General features: G+C 44.4%; 1 protein-coding gene and 1 pseudogene across 1 annotated transcript; both read right to left on the reverse strand.

Moving 5' to 3' along the window:
* Nucleotides 1-17,124: 17,124 nt before the first annotated feature.
* On the reverse strand, nucleotides 17,125-18,382 carry LOC131480065 (disintegrin and metalloproteinase domain-containing protein 15-like; annotated as a pseudogene).
* A 4,533-nt stretch (nucleotides 18,383-22,915) lies between these two features.
* LOC131480066 (dynein axonemal intermediate chain 4-like) lies at nucleotides 22,916-25,488 on the reverse strand. Its single transcript, XM_058662456.1, is given in 4 exon segments — nucleotides 22,916-23,156; nucleotides 23,159-24,196; nucleotides 24,199-24,445; nucleotides 24,447-25,488. Coding segments are annotated over 4 exon segments (2,463 nt in total). The 5' UTR covers nucleotides 25,422-25,488; the 3' UTR covers nucleotides 22,916-22,953.
* Between the last annotated feature and the right edge of the window lie 372 nt (nucleotides 25,489-25,860).

The raw sequence follows: 25,860 nt of genomic DNA on the forward strand, positions 1-25,860 counted from the left end.
ACAGATCACAGTTGCTGCTTGATTCTGAGTTTAGAATTCAAGACTTCCAAGGACCAAAAGGGCTCTCTCCAGCCTGAACACAGGTTTTATAAAGAACACCACTGTTAGAATCTGCTACTTCAAGGTAACTTTCCTTTGTGGCTAAATTCTCATTTCTCTCCTTTAAACGTAATTTGTAATTTCCACAACTTCAAATCAGATTAGATTGAAATCCAGCAGTTTTTGCAGTGTATTTCATCTGGGCACCAAGAAAAATGGGCACCTGTATAGTAAGGCAACTTAGATGTCCTCAATGACTCGATTTTTCCCTAGCAGCTTCTTTGGAAACCAAATCGTTTGGAGGCTGATTGAAGATGTTAACTTTCTGAGCTGCACTGCTTGTGCCTCACACTGACCAAATGGTGTGATCCCACAGAGGAAAATCAAATCCAACTCACTCACTTAACCTTCATTTAGGAAGTTTCCCTTACCAATCACTGACAAGTCACCAACTAAGAAAGAGATTGCAAAAAAGCTGAAGGATGAACCTGCAAAGCAGCAGTTACGATGAAGTCATGAATGCTAAATCTAAACTATCTCTTGGCAAGTAAGATGACTTGTTACAGAATGAACTGGTTATGTCAGTCCCAAACACATTTAGAGAAGTAAGTACAAGCATAATGCTCTCACTAATATTCTAGTCTTAAGGTGAGTTGAATTTAAATATTTGTTTCTGCTGACAGATTTTTATTAATATCACACAAATGCTCAGTCCACTTAGAAAAAAAATCATTTCAGGTTTTATTACCAAGATTTGATAATAAATTAGTCTTTTTATTACATTACTTCTAAAGCCATAAACATAATATATTCTCTTTGTAGAAATTCAGATCAAGAAAAGTTTTAAATAACAAAGTTTCCTTTAATTCCTCCATCCATAAAAACATTACTAATCTTTGCTTGGACTTTTTGAGATGTTTTATACGCATGCATTACATTTTAAGTAATTTAGAAAATAACATGCATGATGTTTTAGATCTTATGCTTTCTAATCTTGGAATTGGAAGAATCTTTCCACATCATGGGTTCTCTTTCAAATGTCTTGAATTTCCACTTTATACTTCATAACTATAATTAATTTAACTGATTCTCTTTTGACAGATGTTTTTATCATTTTCATTTTCACTATAGCAATATATTTTGAAACTAAATCTTCATAGTTTTCCCACCTTTTCAATCTAGAATAGATGACTAAGAAGTGTAAGGTTCTTCTTAGGTGGAATGAAACTTCAGAATATTTTACTTTAACTGACACTCGCCTTCACTGGATAATACAATTGCCATAAGTGTCAGCCAGTTTAAGTATCACTCCTTCAGCAACATGAAACAGAGGACTTCTAACATATTTGCCCTGGGAATTACCTTTTGTTAGTTTTGTTCTTTTTTTATACTGATGGAATAAACATTTTAATTCAGTAAAAATTATTTCTGTAATATCAGTTGTCATATTGCAAATATTTTTCTAGTATTCCCTATCTATATAGCTAACTTCATTCATTTTCCTGTGTATCTGATATCACATTTTGTGTTAAAATTTATTTCCCTAGCCAGAAGTTAGATATGTGATGGAATACATATAAAAGTTCATATGAATTAAAAGATACTTTGCACAAAAATGTTTTGAAAATCGCGTGCATGTTTACAAGTGATCTCCTTGTTCTTGTTTTGAACACTTCTGTATTTTATATGAGCTCTTTAATATACACAATTCTCTTTTTTTGTAATGGATTTTGAAAAACTTATTTCAAAAGCAAATGCCTGTCTTGCTACTGAAACTATTTTACAAACTACATGTAACATGTTTTACACATTCTTCAAAATATTTTATTATTTTTTATTTGACCACACTTGCTTCACATTGAAATTGTGTCCACTATTTCCATCTCAATCTTTAAAATGCCAAGAAGCTTTTTAATGTCTGCCTAATATTTTTCCATTATCTGATATATTTATGCCCGCTTTCCACTCTTTATGCAGATAATTGATTATTTTTCCCTATTGAGAACTTAGTTCATTTATTTTCTATGCTCATATTACATATCAAATATTTTAAGCATAAAAATAAGCTTTTTAAATGCAATCTTTAATTTTCCAGTTTTTCTTCGTTATAGCTGTAGGACTTCGTTAATAATTATTTTTTCATTTCGGTTCTTCAATCAAAAATCAGGTATATGTGGAAAGCTATGTAATTTACCTTTAGGATACAAACACACACACACATATAGTAATAATACCTTTCAACTTCTTTGTTCAGCTTATTATTTTCACGTTTCATATATGAGAATTTTTAGGAGCAGCAACACTAAGATGTGTATATGATAATGTGTTGCTAATCATCGGTGACAATGGAATTCAAAAGTTGCCAGTCTGGCTCTGTGAAACACACTCCACCCAATAAATTGTGATTCTTTTACTTTTTCACCTTAAAAATAGATTTCATAAACATCCAGAATTTTTTCAGAATCTTACTTACATTGAGTTTTTATGTGCAAACTGAAATCTAAACACGATGTAAGTCCTCCAAATCGTGAATTCTGGAGTTTCAGATCTCTCTGGGGAGTGCTGCATGGCATCATGCTGTCTGCTCGGCCCCCGAAAGGTATGTTCCTTTCAACAGCACATGATCAGATTCTGAGACAGCTCTGTTGGGAAGCATTACAGACTCACAACCTAACCACCAGCATGTGTCCTATTCCGGCCTCACTTGCTGCCAGTGACTCTGAAATGTAACCACATCATCCCTAATTTTAAATTAAACCCACTTGGGCCCAGCACGGTGGCCTAGCTGATAAAGTCCTCACCTTGAACGTGCCGCTGGTATCCCATATGGACACCGTTCTAATCCCAGTGGCCCTGTTTCCCATCCAACTCCCTGCTTTGTGCCTGGGAAAGCAGTCAAGGACAGCCCAAAGCCTTGGGACCCTGCATCTGCTTGGGAGACCTGGAAGAGCTCCTGGCTCCCAGCTTCGGATCAGAGCAGTACCAGCCGTTGCGGTCACTTGGGGAGTGAATCATCAGACGGAAGATCTTCCTCTCTGTCTCTCTTCTCTGTATATCTGACTTTGCAATGAAAATGAATAAATCTTTTTTTAAAAAAATTAAACCCACTTGATATACTATAGTCGTTACACTGAACCCAAATTCATTTTCTATTGTCATCATAATGCAAGATTAAAGCAACACAAACTGAGGTTGACACCATGGCATAGTAGGTTAAGCCTCTGCCCATGATGCCGGCATCTCATACGGCCCAAAGTTCATAGTCGAAGCTGCTCCACTTCTAATCCAGCTTCCTGCTAATGTGCATAGGAAAGTGGTGGAAAACAGCCCACATCCTTGAGCAACTTGTACCCATGTGGGAAATATAGGGACACTAGTCTCCTGGCTTCAGATTGGCCCACTCTTGGGGAGTGAACCAGATGGAAGCGCTCTCTCTCTCTCTCTCTCTCTCTCGTAAAATATTTTTAAAGATTACAAATGATAAATTCCTGTGCACTACGGTCTCATCAGCACACTGACTGAAGAAAAGACCCTGGGAAATAGATATTTAGAAATCCAAGACTTTACTCCTCCTTAACCAGTCTTTTTATTCCTACTTTGCTATAGGCAAAAAGTATGATGATAATGATTGTGAAAATATCCAGCCACATACAGCTCCAGGACAGGTCCCTGGCATGTCGAAGTCATAAAATAAGGCTTTCACATATTAATGAATTTTTGTGTGTGTCCATGGGAGAATCTTCATTGTGTGATTCACAACAGAGCCCTCCTTTAAGTTGAATTTGTGACTTTTAGTTTCCATCAGTGCTTCAGAAAGCATTTCTAACAAAAATTATTTGCCTGATCAAAATAAATCTTTCATAATTGCAACTCTTGTGCTATTTGCAGATGAATCAATGAAGCAAATGTCAAAGTGTATTCACAGAACAAATGAACAACGTCACGGAATTCATCTTGCTTGGCCTGACCCAGGATCCAGACGTGCAGAGGCTTCTGTTCTCTGTGTTTACAATCGGCTACTTTCTCACCCTGGCAGGCAACATGCTCATGTGGTGACAGTCACTACCAGCCCTGCCCTGGGTTCCCCCATGTATTTTTTTCTGTCTGTCTTGTCCTTCATAGATGGCTGCTGCTCCTCTACGATGGCTCCCAAGATGATATTAGACTTACTAACTTCTTTATAAGAGAAACAGAATCTGAGAGACATACCGTATGCAAACAGAAAGAAAGACTGGAACAAATCAGCTACAAATCAAGCAGGTCAAGTGCTGCCAAAAGCCAGGAGTTGAAGTCAAGGCTAAACAGATCTGTGATATTAGCCATTGGTCTAAGAAATGTGAGAGAATAATTTCTATTTTAACCTATTATTTTTTTGATAATTTGTTAGTGTAGACTCTGGGAAAAAAACATTATGTGTAGAGTTTTCCCATTAAAATTTTAATTTTGAATCCTCTGCAATGAATTCTTCATGCTTCCAGAACTCTGTTAATATTGGTGTGTGTGTGTGTGTGTGTGTGTGTGTATATATACATATACATATCTTATGATTTGGGGGAAAATATAGCATAAAATATTTGTCCTCTCACTTTCAGGCTGAATCACTGAATCTCTTTTTGTGGCAATAATCCATGTCCAAGAATCTTCACAGACTCATGTTTGTCTGAGGGAGGTTGTTATGAGTCTCTGTTCTCACATACTGGAAGTCAAGGTTGTAGTCACTAGGAAGGCACTCCAGTTACTGCTGCAAGACTGTGGGTTACATCTACACCACTGCACACCACAGAGTCTCTAGGACAGGCTCCCTAACAAATCCACTCAATGCACTCTCGCTTCTTAACATGAGAAATTATACAAATGCATATATAAAACACACTATTTTTCAAAACAAGGAGAGAACTACAAAATTCCGTAAAACATTCCGTACATGCAGGCTGGTTGTGGATGGTGCATATGTTAAGGGTGTCCAAGACTCTTACCTACTCATAAATGGAATTTAGTACACAGAAAATAATAGGGACAGCACAAGAAATAATTCAATTTTTCAAGATTTACTTGATTTTTATTGAAAAGGCAGATTTGCCAATTTTTTCCTCCTTAGAAATCTGTTACATTTCAGTTATACTCCCCAGGATGCTGATGAATCTTGGAACCCAGCAAAGGGCAATCTCTCGCTTGGCCTGGGTCAAGAAAAAATTGTACAAAACAACTCCTGTTGAACAGGTTGTTAGCGGAAATAATTCTTCTTTTACAGCATGTTCCTTTTGTGCTCAACATTGTAACCGACTCTCAGTATTCTGCTTTTGTAGTGTAACATACTCATACTGCTCACATCTCTCCATCTTCTCTACTTCTTGATCCACTATTTAGTTCCTTGCAGTAGATTTTACAACAAAGATTGTATCCTCTTTATAGCACACACATGAGAGCCCATACTGATCCTTCTGGTCCTTTATCTGAAGGAAAACATGTCATTGGCTGACTGATTGCCACTCCGTATTCAGATGCCATTTATTTCATAATTAATCACAATTACTCACATGCTAATTGGAGAGCTCTTAAATCTAGATTTATGTTGACCATTTAAGAAGGAAAATATATTATATCACAGTGTTACATTTGCCAACAACTTAATATATCACGTATGGCTCAAGGCTAAAACACGTGAGGCATTCATAGCAAGAGCATATGGCAAATGGGTGTCACTATTTTCCTTCTTTTGGACGTCTCCATCAGTCACATCATAGTATAGATACTTACTCTGCGTTTCGATGGGCCACTCCCTTATCTTCTGAAAAAGCTTCTGCAGTTATTCAGCATTTATATGAATGTTTTAATATAAATGGGTCTTCCCCATACTATTAAGACTGATAATGCTCCTACGTATCACAGTAGTTCTTCTCAACAGTTTTTATATCATTTTAACATTAAGTATGTTACTGGTATTCCTTACAATTCTCAAGGACAAGCCATAGTAGTACAATCTCATCACACATTAAAAACTGTTATTTAAAGTAAAAGGAGGAGACGGGAACCCAGGGATGATTCTAAGTAGGCCCTATTCACTCTAAACTTTTTAAGTAAAAATACAGAAAACCTTTCCCTTGCAGACATTCACTTTAGTGTTGGGACTAAATGGCCTCAAACAGATGCACAACCTATTTATGCATACTGGAGCTCCCCAGTGGAAGAAGTAAAATGTTAGGGTTTTTGGGCCTAGGCTATGCTCTCGTCTTCTCAGATACTTTGGAGCAGTGGTTGCCAGTTTGGTGGCTACAATATCAACATGAGCAAGTGGAAAAGGCATGATCTGGAGCCACCAGAGGAGGAGATGAGAAAAAATGACCATATCCACAAAGGTACCTTGTCAGGCAACTGAAAAGGCACAACTTCCTACACGGGTCAGCTGAAGAAGCTTGTACAACTAGGCAAATATGTGGTGTGGAAGACAGGGTAAGATCTAAATTCTGAAACACTTTTTCTGGCAATATTAGCTGTAACAATGATGGCTTCTACATCAGCTAATGTGAGTAATGATGCATATTGGGGTTATGTTCTACAGCCCCCATTAAACAGGCCTACTACATGGTGGGATCCACCTATACCTGTGTATGTTAATGATTCTACATGGCTTCCAGGTCCTTTTGATGAATGAGGGCCATTAATACCTGAGTAAGAAGGAATCTTCTTATCAGGAAAGTATGAATTAGGCTCAGAGGGAATTCCAATATATATTGGGGCTGAACATCATGGGTCTCATGTAGAGGACCAGAAATCCAGCAGATGATTAGTATTTCCTATGGAAATGTTAGAGATCAAAGCCCTATGGGCTCTGCCTGGAGTAAAATGACAGGAAAACAACTACAGTGGTATAAAGTGATTGACACAATAAAGACCCACATAAGTTCATCAGATTCTTTTATCTGGCATGCAGGAGGAAAGGCTGTCCCTTCTCCTTATATTCCAGGATATCCCAATCAAAGTCACATATGGAAATTGGCAAACACATTATATTCTATGAAAACATGGATTGGGTATGTTTCACACAGTGCTAGTGAGTTTTCAGCATCATTCAAAATAAACTCCACAGTGTATACTCAGGTATGTGCAAGACTGTCCTTTGTACTACTTAAAGGAACTATAAAATGGAACAAAACTATGGGATTTCTGCATGTGTTAGTTGTGCCTTGTTTGCCTGTATTAATAACTCTATTCCTATCAGTTTCTCTCATGAGTCCATCTGCATTTTGAGAGCTCACATAGGTGTGTGGATTCCTGCCTGACTGGCAAGGACTTGGGAAGAATCTCCCTCCCCCCTAATGTTGCACACCCTTATTACAGAACTGAAAAGAAGAACAAAATTGGAGTGTTGATAACTGCCATTCTGGGAATCATTGCAATCACTTGCCATGGCAGCAGCAGCAGGACTCGCCTTACATCAACAAGTTCAAAGGGTGCATTGTGTGCAACAATGGCAAAAGGACTCAGTGCATTTATGGGTGGCTCAACGACACATTGACTCTCAGTTACAAGCCGAGGTTGCTGCTCTTGAACCTGCTGTTTTGTCACTGGGTGATCAGTTACAATCTGTCACAAAACTATTATCCCTTAAGTGCAACTAGAATTTTACTTCAGTTCATATAACACCTATCCCCTGGAGTAAAATTCTTTTTCTTTGTGATACAGTTAAGTGTCATTTAAAAAATCACAGCAATGTCGCTGCTGATATTGGACATTTACAGGCTTCGATTTCTGAAACTTTTGATAAACAATTAAAAGAAATTTCAGGAGCTCATTTACTGGAAAGCATTGCCAGTGGTGTTTCGGCCTTGGAACCCTTTAATAGAGTTAGTCATTGGGACTGCTATTTATTTTCACACTAATTCTTGTTCCCTTATGCTGTCTTTGCGTAGTTTGGAAGCAGGTCATGCGAATCCAAAGCATAACTCATCATCAAAATGCAGTCAATTTAATCATGCTTCAAAATATAAAAACGAGGGGAAATGAGTGCATCAGTGGACAGGGAGCGAGTCACAAGTCAGGAACACTTGGACTCATGTCTAACCTTGGAACACCAAGTGTCAGACAGAAATCCACAGTGCTGTCTCTCCTTAGTGCTTCCCTCTCATTAAAAATAACAGAAGTGAGCGTCCCTGGCCTCAGTACAATCAATTATTATGTTTTCCTTGAGTTGTAAATAACATACCAAAGCATATCAAGACACTAGCTGTGTGGCAAATCAAGTCAGGATGTTGTAGGGTTTTCTGACCCCGAATATGGCAGCAACCTCAATTCTTGCCTCGCAGGAGAGAAGAATTTTCATGCGGACACAGTTTAGTTTTAAAGCAAGATTTATTAGAATAGTTGAGAAAGGAGACTCCCATCCTAGTGATGGGAGAGGGCTTTGAGATCCTCTGCCATAGTGGCAGGAGGAAAAGTGGAAAAAAGAGACCCTAGCCCCCTGCCATAGTGGCAGGAGGAAAAGCAAAAAGAGAGACCCATTTCAATGGTGGAGGAAGCATCTTTTAAAGGCTCCCCTCAAAGATTGTTCTCCATTAACAAAGAAAATTCCTGGTTTCCATGGTACTTGGCCTTAGGACAAAAGGTCAGAAAGGTGTCACTGGCCAACTTCCTTGGTCCCCTTCTAATGATGAAGAGGCCAGTCTGAAGCCTTCCCCTTGGCAATGGCTGGAGACAGAATCGGGCTGAGGCTTCAGGTAAGGAATTGACAAGTTAATGTTGCCCTTGTCTCTGATAAGATATGCACTTGTCTTGGGAGAGATGTGCTCTCAATGAATTCAAGACATGGTGGGGAAAACACCCCTTTATATTTGAGAAAAAAAGTGACTTGGGGACCCAGATACCCTAACTGCCTACTACCCAATCTAACTCCTCTCACATTCCGCCCCCCAGAAGAATTAACCCTAACTGCTGTTAGAGGGGAAATGGGATGGAGACCGCTCTGGCTGCTTCCTGCTGACAGGGGTCGTAGTTCAAGGGCAGCAGTTGGGTATTCCTCTGGGGGTTGGTCTAAGGGTCCCCAGTAGAATGCAGAAGTCATCAGAGGCGCCTGGCAAAAGTCACCAGAGGCACCTGGCAGAAGTCATCAGAGGTGCCTGGCAGAAGTCATCAGAGGTGCCTGGCATTGTTTGGGCTCAGAGTTTCCTTCTTGTTGAAGTCTAGATGACAAAACAAAGACAATTACAACCACTCCTGACCTAGTGTGTAATGGGATCAGTTTGAATTTGAATGCTTGCATTTTAGGACTTAGATATGAGAAACATTTTGTTAGAGTATTCATTGGACTTGAGCAGTGTAAGATCATGAGTCTGAAACTAGCCAGCCTCCACCACCTCCTAACTGCTGGACAGTGCCGCAGGGGCAGGTATGGGGTTCAGGACGGGCCTGCAGGAAGGCAGGGGACATTTAGTGCACGATTCTGCATTCCAGGGTCAGTACTGTACCACAAGAGACTCATCTCCTCAAACCTGACCAGGGCTAAGTTGGTTTCCAGAGGGTTCAGGATCACAGAAGGTGGGGGTGACCTCCCAGAGGCCAAGCTGCACAGACCTTGGCATCACAACTTTGTTCTTCCAAGTTCTTGCCCACACAGAAATAGGGTTCCAAGCAGAGACATAAACATGATAACAGATTTGCCTACAGAGGGTGAATACACATTCACGTGTGTATGTGTGTGTGTGTGTGTGTGTGTGTGTGTGTGCATGCACATGCGCATTCAGAGGGGCAGCTGCCCAATACAGACAGAGAGTTGTCATGGGTGGGTCACAGGGTTGCCAGTGAGGAGATACGATACAAAGAAGCCAGATAAGGAGGGTCAACAAGGGCCAGGGAACCCAAAGGCAAAAGTGGAAGCCTCCACCTGTATCAGTCCCCTTTATGGGGGAGGGGTGGTGTCCTAAAGGAATATGCAGGTAGAATGGAGTCTGCATGTGATTTGGGGTGCATGAGGTTCTCTGGGAGTTTCAAGACTCCTTCGTGTGACCATAATGGTGTCTCACCCTTCCTGGTCCTGGGTGAAGCACAGGTGAATCACAGGAAATTGGGCACACCAGACTGATGGATAAAGGGTGGAGTTACAGTGCGAGGCTGGAAGCAGACATCGTGGGGATCATCTTCCAGCTCACCTATTTCTTAGAAACAAAACAAACAAACAAACAAAAATCAAACAAAAACCCATTTATTTATTTCTATTTGAAATCAGGGCACAGTTACAGAGAGAGAGAAGACACAGAGAGATCTTCCTTCTGCTGGTTCACTCACCAAATGGCAGCAAAGACCAGAGCTGGTCAGGCCCAACTCAGGAGCCAGGACGTTCTTTGGGTCTTCCATGGGGTGCAGGAGCCCAAGGACTTGGGCCGTTATTCTGCTGCTTTCCCTTGCCATAAGCAGGGAGCTAAATCAGAAGTGGAACATTCAGGATTCTAACTGGCACCTAAACGGCAGAGGTTTAACCCACTATGCCATGGTACCAGCATCCCAGCTCACCTGTGCCTACCTATCTTTCTGCCTGTCTCCCCCATGTAAACAGCAGCCAACCCCAAAGCTAGCATTCACACTCAAGTGGATTGATCCCCTGGAAGACAGGAACCAGGCAGGGGGTCACACAGGGCCCTGCAAGGGCTGATCCTCCCCCATTCTCATCTCCTTTCATGCTTCAGCCAAGTCACATGCCCCCAGGCACACTTGGCATGAGGACTTGCATCACTCCCGCCTCCCACTCCTGGGTAAGTCCTGCCAGGACCTCCAGGCTTGGTTCTTCCCCTAGGCCTGCCTCGCAGGGAGGGTGTTAAGTTCCAAAGTCAAACTGCAAGGTGGCAATTGGCTGCAGGATCCCTAGTCCTTCGTGTGTGTGTGTGTGTGTGTGTGTGTGTGTGTGTGTGTGTGAGACTCAGCAGTTCCCCACCTCATAGTCCTGCCTGCCTGCCTGCCTTCTCCACCCAGCATCAGGTAAAGTAGCTGCTAGGCCTTCAGGGCCCTGGTCACACATGAGAATTTTCTCCATTGTGGCAACTGTGGTCTCTGTGGAAGCAGCTGATTCAGACTTCCTGTGTCACCCCCACCCTGGGACTGGTGACTTTTGATTGGGGTGGTGGCCTGATGGCCAGGGTCAGAGGGGTGAGTACTGTGTGGTTGCATCATGAGTTCATGTGACTTAGACTTCAATGACTTGTATTTAGCAAAAGACACTAAAATATAATAACATTTTGCCTAAAGGGGTTATTCTAAACTTATAAATGCCCAATGTTTTTTAAATACAAAGGTGTATTATTTGTTGATTTGAAAGTCTGTGTGACAGAGGAGAGAGAATCATCAGTTGCAGCAGTTAGGGCTGGGCTGGGCCAGGGGCAGCATTCAGGAGCTCCAGCCCAGCTGTGTAGGCCACAGGGTGCTGGGTGGCAGGGACCCATGTATTTGGCCATTCTGTTGATTTCCCCAGGTATAATAGCTGTCAGCCTTGTGGTCAGCAGCTTAGCCCATTGTGCAAAGCTGGCCCCTGCTTGAGGAGACTGTCGCCAGGCGCTGTAGCTGAAGCCTCACAATTTCACTTCAATATTCTGGTTACTTGGAAAAAAAAGTAAAAAGCAAATATGGTACAATGTTGACACTGGACACTGGGGGGGGGGCAGAAATCTCCCTTGGCCCCCAACCACGCAGGTGGCTTTAGCTCACCAGTGTCCATGGGAGGGGACCCAGAGGGAGACTGCTGGGAAGGACAGCCCAGCCAACCTGGGAGTGGGTGTTTGCCCACTAGGGGGCACTATGGGCTGCAGAGACCTGCACTGCACTCACAGTCCAGCTGTGGACAAACTGGCCTCACTGCCACAAGGACTATTTCTCTTTGAGGGGAGCCCCTCGTTTGTCCCCCTCGGTGCACTGGTGAGTGTTAGCTCTTTTCTCCACACCCCCTGCCAGACACAGCAAGTGAGCCACAGGACAGGTCCTTTATTTGGATGGGGTGGTAGCTGTGGGCAGGGAGAAAATGCAGCAGAGAGAGAGTGCTTGAGGAGGGAAGAGAGAGAACAAAGGAGGAAGGAGACACAGAGAGACACAGAGCAGAGCAGAGCAGCGCAGAGCAGAGCAGAGCAGAGCAGTGCAGAGCAGAGCAGAGCAGAGCAGTGCAGAGCAGAGCAGTGCAGAGCAGAGCAGAGCAGCGCAGCGCAGAGCACAGCAGAGCAGAGCAGAGCAGAGCAGACGGAGCAAGGGGCAGGGCCATCTTTATAACCGTGAGCTGGCTTGTGGGCAGTGAGGGTACGAAGTTCACTTAGCCCAGTGAGCCTTAAGGGGGTCCAGACCTAGGGTGAACAAGCATTCAAGGGGACTGAGACCCAGGGATTTAAGGCAGTTCTGGGGAAGCAGGTATTCCACTAGGTGGCACTAGGTCCAGGATGGCAGGGTCAGTCTTCAGGGTCATGTTCCACTGTCACCTTGGAGAGAGGAGAGGCGGCAGGGAGACAGAGGTGTGGAAGCACTTTGTAACTGTTAGCCCCGTGATGACGTAGATGCTTGGGCTCAAGGTCTGTTCTCCAAGGGCCCCCCTAGAAGGGACATCCCACCAGATCACTCTTCTCCTGATTTCCAGCCTTCAAACATCACCAGGGGAAACCCAAGAAGGCTCCAGGCCTCACTTCCCTTCTGCAAAGGTGAGGAACATTCTGCATGTCTCCTTCTTGCACCTGCTGTAACTCACAGGGCCCGGAGCCCCAAGGGCAGGGAGTCCATCACATTGAAATGGGGAGGTGGGAGTAAGAGATCAATGAAGACATGGTGGGGGGAGGGGTCATGGGCTGCAGGCACCAACCCCTGTCTTGACTGGGTGAGTGAATCACTGGCCCTGCCAGTTCCTAGCTTTAGCTGTGCCCCATTCTCCAACAGACAGCTGGGGAGGCTCCCACGTGGTGATCTCCATGATGATGAGCGAAGGACAGCACCTGCTCCAGCACAGTGGCCACATGGGGATGAAGACGAGGACTATACCACCCTGTCCATATCGACTTCCACAGGGCCCCTGATTTTAACAGGCTCTGCCAGTGGCTCCTACCCTGTCCCCAGACGCAGTGATTCCCCTTGATGTTTTGTCCCCGAATGTCTCTTGCTCACCAGAGCCATTACCACCCCCAAAAGCCTCTTGCCCCAGACATCTGTGCTGACTGTTCCCCAACCAGCTCAGGTGGCCCAGCCTCTCCAACACTCGGACCTCAGCCTGCCTCTACTTCAATTCAGGTCAGAGACTCTTCCTCTGGACTCCATGCCACAAGGCTTATCTCCTCCCAGCTCTTGGGGGCCTTCTCCCACAGCAGAGCTCTCAGCCCAGGATTCCACCAGCTGCCCCATCTCTGCCCTCTCCTGGTGGCAGGCAGCTGCCAGGGCCTGGAACCAAAGCCCTCCGCCCTGCAGCAACACCCAGTGGGCAGGGACTGACAACTGCTGTTTCATCAAGCCCAATGTCCAGAAGTTGCTGGAGACCAATATGGCAGCAGGGAAGATGCGGACAGAGGGAGCAGAGGAGGAATCAGTCCACCTCCTGGATGCCCTGGGGATCAGCATTGAGTCCTCGGCTGGCCGGCAGGACGCCACCACACCTCCTCCATTCGGGATCTTGAAAGACAAATTATACGAACTGCCTGATCCTCACAGGTTTTGTTTTCCCAAGGTCCAGGAGGGCCCTTTTCAGCAGAAATACAGTCAGCTCTTCTGGGGCCTTCCAATCCTGCACAGTGAGTCCCTGGTGGCTGCTGTCGGGGTCCCATTAGAATGTCCATCTATTTTCTTCAATGGGTTCCAGAAGTCCCTGCTGCCCTGGCGTCAGTCCCCACCTCTGGCACCAATCCAGTCCCAATCTACCCACTCATCGCCGCATCAGATACCTTTACTTCAACCCGTGAAAAAATTGCACCAGATGTTGGACCGGTGTAATCCCAACAGTTGGACCTCCCAGGACCACAGGCTAACTCTCAAAATTCACAAAGAGTTGGCCAGCCATGAACTGCGACACAAAGTGGAGCAGCAGCTCCAAAAGAGGCTCACACAGCCCTTGTGTGGGTCTCCCCACAAGACGAAGCAAATGCCAGCACAGCACCCAGTTCCTGGAACAAGTCAGGCAAAGGCTAAGCCCCAGTCCCCTTGGGCCTCCGTTCTAGGACTGCAAAGCAAGAACGTGCAAACAAAGCCACACCTGCACCCTCCAAGGCTGCACCTTGAGAAGGACTCGGGCAAGGCCCCAGGCTACTGCCTGGCTGGAGTCCTAGGTGATCCACCCAAGGATTCCCAGAGCCCCTTGGCAAAGGCCCAAGGGCAAAACACCAGCACACCATCAGCAGGTGACTTGATGACCTCAACAAACAACCTAGTCAGGAACCTGAACATGCACTTTGAGAAGAAATTAGAGGACATAAAAGCAGGCAGGGACCTGGGGTCTGTGCTCAGTCAGGACAGACTGGGAACCTTCCTTGTTCCAGCCATCCCTGAAGACTCTACAACCGGAAGCCCAGTGGGCTTAAGTAATGGGGAGTCCTGTAAAGTTTCCCCCATGATCTTTCTAATCAATTCTGAGTCAAAAAACACTAGAAGAGCACATATTAAAAAGCTTCATATGAAACATCCTTGGAGCCTCCCCTTCAGGGTTCTTGCGCCCATTAATCTGCTGAAGGGAAAAAAAACAATAGCTTCTCCACCTCTGCCTCCCTTCCACCCCTTGAATGCCACCTGCATTGTTGGGAGCACTGCACGTGTGCCCTGCCCTAAGATGATGCCTGGACCCTACTTCCTCTTGGAGCCAGGTTCTTTAAGTGCCCTGTGATTGGCCCTTTACTGCTTGCCTCAGGCATGTAAGCTGATTGGAGGATTGAGAGATAGCCAGGGGCCTTGGGGGAGGGGTGAGGAGGTTCTCTGTGTAATGGAAATAACGGACTTATCTGACTTAACTGAAGGCTTCTGGGTAACGGATTTAACGGATAGGAGGGATATATAAGCCAGGGGCTTCTGCCCCAAAGAAGGAACTGAAGGTGACCCAGAATTGTCACCCCATGAAATGATTTGGGGAGCATGATAAAGAACTTTTTTAAAAAAATAATACCAAAAGTTAAGAAAGACAAATCTATTTTAAAAACAACCTGTGGGTGCAACAAGGTGTCAGCCACAAACACTCAGGTGACCCAAGAGGACAAAAGGCTGTGTCACAATATGTGTGCCTGCCACCACAAGGGAGTTCCCTTCTCCCTGAGGAAAAAGCCAAGGACAACTATAGTTAACTGCATCGTCAAACCGCCCGCAGACGCCCTGGCCAGCCACAGCTGGACACCCGTTAGGCCACGATGGCCACAGTTGAGCGGGCAGCCCAACTGAAAAGGAACCTGAGGCTCCAGCGGCATGGGGGCGGGGCTGCTCAAGGGCTGAGTTTGACAGGATGGAGGCCTGAAGGGGACATTGTTTCCTCAAAACACACATGCGGCTTCCGCAGGCACACCAAGACAGGCCCAGGTGCCATTGCTCTGGGCCTGAGGAGGGGTTATTTTCTTATTTCACAGGGGGATCTGGGTTTTTGTATGGAAAATTTACTAATTAAGCTTTTTAGATGGACAGTGGGCAAATTCTTCATTGTGTGTGTGTGAGACAGAGAGAAAGCAGTCCATGCAACAATAAATGTTGTGCATCTGACTTTAACACTCCTACTACTTCCTGAGCGGGTTTTTTTTCTTTTTTTTTTTTTTTTACACAAAATAAAGAAACTATGCACACAGCCCTGGCCCTCGCGGTCCTTTCTAGACATGCCCGCCCCCCCCCCCAACCTCCCAGCCCCTGGCCTCTCCGTGGAGTCTTAGGCTGTGCGCCCCAAGTCCCCCGGGGGTGGGCGCCGCGTCCTTGGCGGACCCACGCCGTTCGGGGCTGAGGCGCCCCAGCGAGTCCCAAAGGCCAGGCGAGGAAATGGCGGCGGCGGCCGGTTACAAAGCACCTTTGTTCCCGAGCCCTCAGGTGGGGGCGGGGAAAGGGGAAGAGGCAGGTGCACGGCCCTGGGACCTTGGGGGCCGCCGCCTCACTCCGCCCTGGCTCCCGAGCTCCGTGGGCACCGGCCAGACATACTTTTCCCAGCCACCGGCCCCAGGGTAGGGACAACAGGCCCTCCGGCTCGGCTGGTTGTCGATAGCCGTCCCTAGAGGCCCGCTTGGCCTCCGGGCGGGGCGGGGTGGGGGAGACCTGGCGGTGGCCAAGGGCGCAGCGAGGACCCGCGTCGTGCGAGCTGGTGCCGAGGCGAGCGCTCCGGAGCTCCACGTTTATTGCGCCCAGACGCCCCAAGGCTGCGCGCCAAGCCCCTCTCCCGCCGGACCCTCTCCCGCCGCAGCTGCGTGGCCGGGCTCCCCGGGGGTGCTGCTCAGCGAGAGGTGACGGCGCCCGAGGTCTTAAGACGCTTTTTTTTTTTTGTCGCGTGCAGATTCAGTCCTTGGTGAGGGAGCACGAAGAAGGGGGCAAGTTGGATAAGTATTTTTTTTTAATTTTTTTTTATTATTTTAAATTCATTAAGTACATTGTATTATGTGACACAGATTCATAGGTACTTGGGTTCTCCCCACCCCTCCCCAAACCTTCCCACCATGGTGGATTCCTCCACCTTGTTGCATAACCACAGCTCAAGTTCAGTTGAGATTCCCCCATTGCAAGAGTATACCAAACATAGAGTCCAGCTTTTTATTGTCCAGTCAAGTTCAACGGCTTCTTAGGCATACCCTTTCTGGTCTGAAGACAGAGCCAGCAGAGTATCACCCCGATCAATTGAAAGCTCCAACATACCATCAGCAAAAATTTACAGCATTATGGAATTAATTGACATAGTAATGAGTAACCAATATGTTAAAAGTAAATGCGAGTTCCTAGCAAGGGAAATGAGCCAATCCCAAAAGGTTAAATACCACATGTTTGCCTTAATTTAAGATGATATGATGTTATGTATAACATGTTATGTTATGAATATTATATGTTGTGTATAAACTAAAATTGAAATGTAAGTGAGGTGGTCACAGAAGATAAGTATCTTTTTTTCCTGAAGTCCTAGTTCCAGGTTGGAGGCAGCAGAAGAGCTCAGAGGTAGAGCAGCGAGGACACGGCTGGGGGAGGGGGAGCTGGCCTGGAAGGGGTCACCGCAGGTGGAAGCCCCGCTCCTGAGCCGGGCAGGTCACCTGATGGGCGCCGGTCCTGGGGGTCAACAGGCAGTGGCTTCCTAGGGGATGGCGGCTTGGCAGGCCCCTGGGGCTTCGGGTGCCTCACCACCGGGTCAGCGGGCAGCGGGCGGGTGGGGGGATTGGGTCGGTCAGCCAGTTCAGCCTGGAGTCTCTTGGGCACAGGGTCAGGCGGCAGTGGCCTGGAAGGGGGCTCTGGGGGGCTGAGGGTGCTTGCCTTGGTGCCTGGCATCAGCAGAGCCCTCTGTGGGGGTCCTGGTCGTTCCGGGGACCAGACTGTGCTGCCCTGTATTGGCAGCTAGGTCCCTTGAGTTGGCAGAGCCGCTGATGCAGGCGGGCACGGTGCCAGTAGCTTGCACCTAGCAGCAGCAGGAGCAGCAGCAGCAGGAGGCTGAGGAGCAGCCCTGTGGTCAGGGAGCTAGTGGCTAGGACCCGGGAGGTGCAGTCAGGGGCTGCCCAGCCCTCCTCACAGCGGCACTGCTTGTTGCTGTCACAGACCCCGTGTGCCCGTGGCATCTGCTGCTACAACATTCTTGCGCTCCCAGGAGAGCCAGCGGCTGGCACCAGCAGTCAATACACACCAGGCCAGGGCCACAGGCTGTGCCGGGCAGTGCCAGGGGCGGCTGGGCCACATCGCTGCCAAAGTCTAGGTGCGCCCAACCACAGTTGAGCTGAGACCCGTTGGATTCTAGTATCTCCCAGAGCCACTCCGGAGCCATGCCCAGCAGGGACCGGGTCCTGCCCCCCTGGCACTGCAGCTGCCCACACATGGCGTCTCTCGGGGTGCAGGGCATTTAGCTGCCATTGGGGCTGCGCCTGCAGCTCCCAAACACATTGCCCCGGGTATTGGCCGTGCAGATGCAAAGTGGCATGGCAGGCAGGGCCCTGGGGCCCCAGAGCGGCTGGCACTGCTGGGCATAGGAGGCGCAGCGCCCATGTAGGCACACAACCTGTCCGTCAGCACAGGGCTCGCCGTTCCCGAGGCTGACATCAGGGGGGCACTGGGAGCTGTCACCTGGGCAGAACTCAGGCAGGTCACAGTCGCCTCTGGGAGGGCGGCACTGCCAGCCAGCAGGGTGAAGCTGGCAGTTTTGACAGCAGGGGCCCTCTGACGCACACTGTGCCCCAGGCCTAAGCTGGCAGGTGGAGGAGTCACAGCAGGGTTAGCATAAGGAGCCAAGACCCAGAGTACAATAAGCCTGTGCCAGCCAGGGAGCCCATGTCCACAGCCAGACCCTGCCAGCACCAGCTCAAGGCAGCAGGTGCCTTAGGACTCACTGTACACTGTCCCATGTAATGCTATCTGCAGAAAAAAATCCTTCTGACCATTCCCAATCTGCTGCCTCCAATATCTGTCAAGGTCAGCGGAACACGAGAAGACTTTTCTAGGACACTGACTGCGAGACACTCCCAAAGATACACACTGCTGCTTTTATGTTTGTTTTTTTGTTTGTTTCTTTCTTTATTCATTTATTTATTTTTGAAGTTAAATCCCTTCTGCTTTATAATGTTTACATATCTATGAAAAATTCATATGAAAACATTCCCAGGCCTCGGTGGAGATGTGTTCCTGCCAGCAGAAGGAGCTTATCTGTGTCTCCCGTCCCGCGGAAGAAATCACCCGATACTGGAGAGCATTTCAGAGGCACTTTTATTCCAACCTTCAGTTCCTTCTTTGGGGCAGAAGCCCCTGGCTTATATATCCCTCCTATCCGTTAAATCTGTTACCCAGAAGCCTTCAGTTAAGTCAGTTAAGTCCGTTATTTCCGTTACACAGAGAACCTCCTCACCCCTCCCCCAAGGCCCCTGGCTTATCCAACCAGCTTACATGCCTGAGGCCAGAGGTAAAGGGCCAATCACAGGGCACTTCCTGAACCTGGCTCCAAGAGGAAGTAGGGTCCAGGCATCATCTTAGGGCAGGGCACACATGCAGTGCTCCCAACAACTCCCCCTTTTTGTTTTATTAAGCAAAGGACTGTGCCTGTCTTAGGTGTTCTGAGTTCGGGCTCCCCTTACCCGTCATGGGCTAACCACGTGGCTAGGAACGTGGCGCCTGTCTTAGGTTGGTGAAGCTGTATCGGATACTTACCCGTCTCTGGCTACCGGTCCAAGATGCCTAGCCAGACTGTTGTGAAGGGCAAGCACAGCTTGCACTATCAGCCGCTGTATGAAGCGTCCGCTGACCCCAAAGAAATAATTAATAAGATAAGGCCCAGGCCTACTAATTAAAGGCATTTCCAATGCTAAAGAAAATATAATTGCAGAAATGTAAATTGTTGACAAGAAATTTTTAAAATATAAAATGTAATACATAATGATTTTCATAAGTTTGTGCAAAAAGGAAGTGAGTGGTATTCACAAATAAGCTAAATTGAAATTATGTATGTTAACATCACATGCAAAACTTTCTTTTCACATAATTGAAAAGAATAAAATATTAGAGTCAAACACATATTCCCTGGAATTATTCAAATGGCTAAGGAAATGTATAATATCATTGCACTAGATTAGACATTGAAAGGTCTATAAAGTTAATCTACGCATTTTGGATATTCATTAGCCATATTCTGACATTGAAAGAATCTATTACATTTAAAATTGTTATTTACCAAATTATTAATATCATACTATCATAATTGTTTCTTAATAATAACATGCCTTGTATTTACCAATGACAAATGGTAAAAAAAGATTTTTGTTAATATTTCCACAATAGGTAAATATGAACTGTTCATTTTCATGGGTTGACTGAAAATAAAACTTTAATTATATTATAAATACCTTCTAAAACTACATCACATAGCACAAAATCTTTAAGATTATGTAAATAAAAAACTAAAAAATAAAATTACCCAAATATATTTCACTATCATTTTACATGAGAAAGCAAGATAAAATTACTTTTAAGACATTTCCTATTTTATATCAAGTGTGAATTTTGAATTTTAAACTATCATGTACTGAAATTTGGATATTCATGAAAATCATTCAGATTTACCAAAATTCTTCAGTTGAGCTTTTTTCCCTCATTGTTCATTGAAGCATGTAGATATTTAAATTACTATAAATAAGACTGTACTACCAAGAACGTTCAAATTACCTTAGTGATGACTTTTTCTTTCTAATCATAAAGTGCTCCTTAAATAAAGGTGGTTGAAAACTACCCCCAGAGTCGTCTTCTACCAGCACGTTCAGATTTCTGATTAGGGTCATCACTTTGGTGCTGTTGCTTTGTTCGATTTGCTCTTATCAGGGTCGCTCTCATTCTGTCCAGAGTATTTCACCTTCAGCCTCTGTAGAATAGAGAGCTTGGCGCATTTTGCTTCTAGACTTAGAATGCCAGGTGGCACTGTTTGAAATCTGTCAACACTAATGCACATCCAGTTCTCAAACTTGAATGCTTCCCAGGAGGCCACCTGTCAGTCTTAACCCTCACACATTTTGTTTTGTTTTGGGCTTATTTGTGTAGCAGATGAGACAAACTACTGTAATAAACTTTAAGAATAGACAAGAATCTGAGAACCCAGGACCAATATCAGAAGTCAGCCTTCCATAGTTTTCAGTTCTTCAAACACTCACATGATTTATAAATGTCACCTTAAAACTAATGAGAACGAGAAACAGACCATGAAAAAATCATTTATTGTCTAGTAAACTATTTTGTGCTTGCAACAGTAAGGAGAAATAAATTCCTATGCCATGGAAAAAGAAGACATATTTGACTTCAAAGTCCAACTTTTTAAGGATATACCAAGAAAACTTAGATGCAACTTAAAAAAAATCAATCAACTCAGTCCCCAAAATACAGAGGTTCAGGAGCCTGTTCTGTTCTTGTGATGGGACAACTGATGATGCTACCCAAAGTGCCAGGAATATCACATAGACAAAACCAAAAACAAATCTTAAAGAAAAACTGGGAATATCAGAAAGCTTTTAAAGATAAATTCTTTTACAGAAGCCACGTTTATAGCAGTTTATTTTTTGGCCATGAAAATGAGAGAATTCATGATAATCCTTTTGATGTATTTTTTCACAATTATAAGTATTTAAGTATTCAAAGTAAAAAATCCTTCATTCATATTTAGCCTTTTAAAACACTAGAATCAATTGGGCCTAAGTAAAATTGAATGAATACCATGTGCTGAATCATACACATATTAAATACCTACTCATTAATTTACTTAGAAATGTCAAAAATATTTAACATGGGACACTAGGCTTGTTTGCAATGGAAATCAATACTCTGATATCTGTGAACCAAGCAATGTGAGCCTGCTTGTTCTGCACCTTGATGCAGTCTTCTTAGTCTGCGTCTTTGATGGAAGAAACACTTAGATTTCCTACACTCAACAATGGAATGTCAACCATCCCCTTTCTTTTGTTTTTTTTATTTTTAATTTTATTTTTAATTTTATCATGCAATTCCATAACCTCTGGGATTTCCCTTGTCCCTTTCTTAAATTCCCTCCCCTGTACTGATTTCTCCTATATTTGTACAGTAGTATACTCCTTCATGAGCAGTCATAAGTCCATTGAGAATACATAAATATTTTAAATATCAAAAATACATAACAAGAAACACTTTTTAGATTAAATCAGGCTTTTAAATTTTCTTATAAGGTGTTGCAAAAAGTACAAACCTTTCAAAAGATAATTATAATGACTTATACAAGCAGAACATTTGAAATTCTTTAAAGCTGAGTCATGTAAAAGTTGCCTTGCTTTTGTTTAAAGAATGGTTCAAAGAACTGGAGAAGGGATGAGTTTGTACCAGTACATTTTCCCATTTCAGTTGCTAATACAGATCTTTTCCCCGCGAGTAGTGAGTGAGTTTCATTTGCCTTATGTCTTCCTCTCTAGTCTGAACACTTTGTAGATTAGACTGTAAGGTCCTGCAGCCTCCTTTAGCAAACTCAGGACCCCTAAAATATGCTACATGGAATAGCTTTGCTAGCCATCTGTATTTGGAGGAGTCAGCTTCCTACTCCCAGCCCTGTTTTCACAGTCTCTGTTTAGACCCCTTCCTAAAATAACATCCTGAGTGGTCTGTACATCAGACTTTATATTTTCTCAGCCAATTTTAAATTCCAAAGCGATTTGGGACCTGAAGGCAAGTGTGCTCCCATGTGACCTAGATGAACTTTTGTCATTGAATTGGGAATGTGAGGTTGCTGGCTAAATAGTGCAATTCTGATATTTGCAGTTATAACCTATGTTTCTCAATCTAACAAAAGGTTCGGTTCTCAGATCTAGGAAGATAAAATTTTGACTCAGTTAGGTATGGGAATCTGCTGTTCTCATAACACTAATAACCAACAGCATTATTATAAATTCTTAGAAACAATTTGAAAAGCAGAAGACTAAAAAGCCAGTGTAATATTCACCATAAAGTTTTTTGGTGTAAGTATACTAGTGATTTCTTAGTTTTGCTTATAAAGAAATAACTCCTAACCTTTGTGGACAGTCGATATGTGTACTTGCAATGTGACCAAGAAATAGAGTGGAAACATCTTTAGGAAAAATTTTTTTTAATTCTAACAAAACTCTGAGAGTAATCATCAATTTATAGTACAAAGCAATTACATATCTGTGAAATGAAATTTCATTAAGGTGAAACTGAGATTATGCACCAAGTATTATCAAATATCAAAATGTCAAAAATAATCAAAATCACACCTTGCTCCATATAAAACAAACTGGAAAACATTAGGCATTGTTCTTTTTAGTTTTAAGGAACAACCAAAAAAGATATCAAGAGTGAATTAGGCTGATTGGTTTGATTTTGTCTAAGCAAAGTGCTTATTGTATTTCCCCGGCCAGACTCCACAGTGGTAGGCATATTTTTTAGTTCATGCACAGTGACCTGTCCATCACTATCTCCCACCAGAAGGCAATCAGTTTGATTGGCAAAGAGAACAGTTGTGAATTTTTTCCAGGATTAGCAAAATTCACAATCAGAGGGTCCAAAGTGCTTATGTGAAGGTCCCAAATCTCTACTCTGCTCTCATCTGCAGCTGCAAATATATAAGATGATTTTGGGGACCAGGCAACATCATGAACAACATAAGTAGTTGGATAAAAACTCAAAAATGGTTCAAGGTTCTCCTGTTGCCATATCATAACTCCCCAATCAGCAGAACAGCTTCAGAACACATCATGACAAAATGGATTCCATGTTACTTTATACACTGGCCCCTTATGTACTCTGTAGGTGTCGAGGCATTGCTCATTAGATGAACAAGAACATTTGTGAATATGACCTTCTTCAGTGCCAGCCAAATAGATATTTGTGTCCTTGGGATGAAAAGCAAAACACATTCCTGGAGCCTGTCGCGCTACCAAGGCTTCACCCTTCTTTTCCTTTTCTATTCCTCTTTTGCTGCTGCCAGAAGTTGTTTGCCTTAATTTCATCAAATCGTGGCAGTCCAGTCCTTTCCGTATCACCCATTTGGAGATTCTCCCATCAGCTGATATTGATACCAGTATTTCTCTTTTGTCATCACCCGTTGCTCCTCGATCTTGTTCTATCCACTGTAGTTGCCATACAGGTCCCAAATGTTTCTGAGGTGACTCACTACTATCCAGAACAGCAGTGTTACTGTTGCTCTGTACATTATAAATTGCAGTTGTACCATTGTGATAGCCAGCTGCTAAAAGGTTGGGTGCTCCAATTGGAACATCCACAGCCATAACTCCTGATGAACTCTGATAAACACGTTCTGGCCACATGGGATTCTTTATTGACCAGCAGCAAGCCAATCCTCTTTTTTGCTCTTTAAATCCGAAGTGCCCATAGCCGATAGCCAAAAGATCTGGATTTGTTTTATTCCAAGCGAGGCTGCTCACATTCAGACCTTTGGTTAAGTCACAGGAAAAAGCCCAAAGTCGTTCCAAGTTGGCTGGTATTGTCGACTGTTCTGCATTTAGTTCAATTTCTTCTTCCTCCTCCTGTTTAGTTTCTTCTTCTACCTCTTCATGTTTTTCCCTGCTAAAATGTCTCTAAGCTGTTCAGGTTCTGCTTCTTCCAAAGTAGGAAGCTGACGGTAAGCTGCAAGTTTTGGCTGAAATATGTTTGCCATTACCACTCGTTCCCTAAAAAATAAGTCCTGGTGAAACTTGTCCGATTTTAATATTGCTTCCGAGTGGTCTTCTTCATCTTAACGGACTTTAGACAGAATCACATTTCCTATATCCATTAGAGAACTGGCTTCACTATTTTTTTTCCATTGTATTCCCTGACAATCTTTGGTCTCGTTCTTCAGAATGGACACTTGCTTTGCTAGTTGATTCCATGGCAGGGTGTTTTACTGATGAAGCGGAACGTTCCAGAGCATTGTAAGAATCACACAAATCCCAGGCAGTGAACTTTATGCCTTTGTCTTCCATCACAGTTCTGTCACATTGAACGTCTTTATTCTTTGGTGCTCCATTGAAAGTCCGCATCATCCTTTCAACATAGAAGTCATTGCCTAATCTATACCTACAAAGCATTTCATAATTCTTGTTTTCATTCCTCACTTCCTCCGCTTCGTCAGAGTCTACCAAGATCACGACTGTTGGAAGGTCAAACAATTTCAGTGTTTCTGTCTCAGTGAGTATTACATCTACATTTTTCTCAAGGTCTGCTTTTGTTATAACTGTTTCATACACTGCCCTCATAACTCGCAAATCTGTAAAACTAGCCAGTCTTTCTCGTTTGAAGGACGGTTCTTCTATGTCTTCAGCTATTGACTCCGTTGTTGACACACTTGGCTTAGAAACTGTACTGCTTCCTAAAATTGATCTTGTAAACTGTCCTAACATACTAGGATTTAATGTATTCTGATAAAGGCTGTATGAAGCTGTAAAGTCTAATCCAACTGATCCTTCTTGTGATGTTAATAGTTTACTTGGCTTTGTTGCACCAGAATGTGGATCTGGATGATAAAGGGGCCGGGGAGTAACATCAATTCCATTTACATCAAAAACCTGTATTGTCTTTGTGGTGGGAATATTCATTTTTTCCACAGCCCTTGCATCAGATTGAGTAAGTGTGGTTTTTGACAGGCCCATTTTACTTTGATTTGCACCAGCATAACCCTTTGCTGGAATTCCTTTTCCTGCACCAATAAAACTGATAGACTTTCTTGCTTGTGAATCATTGCTCAGCCTCACGTTCGGCTGCTTGTGACCGCTGGTGTTGGGAGAGGTGTACATGGTGGCGACCGGCAGCAGCGGGCCTTCACCCCGGCCCTGGCTGTCCCCACACTCCTGGAGTCTGCGGCTCGGGCCACGCACCAGGATGTTTGGCGGGCGTCATGGAGATGGCGGAGCTCGGGCTCAACAAGCGGCCGCGCTGTTGGGTAACAGCAAGAGGCCAAGGAGAGGAAGCTCCGGATGACTAGAAGGAGGAGGCGGGCGGCCCAGGCCCCAGGCCCCTCCCAGCCTCTGAGTCTCCCCTGCTGCAGGCAGATGGATGGGGCTGCTTCAGGGGCTGGTGGCAGCAGGGGGAGCAGCTGTAAGTGCAGCCTCCACACACCATCTCTCCCCCTCCTAGTCCTGCTTGGGGTGTCTTTTGTATCACACTTTTTGAAATTACATATTCCTTTTTTATTTCAAATTTTTTAATTAGGATCATATTTTAATATACTTATAG

Source organism: Ochotona princeps, chromosome 4, assembly GCF_030435755.1.
Source record: "Ochotona princeps isolate mOchPri1 chromosome 4, mOchPri1.hap1, whole genome shotgun sequence".
Lineage (NCBI taxonomy): Eukaryota > Metazoa > Chordata > Mammalia > Lagomorpha > Ochotonidae > Ochotona > Ochotona princeps.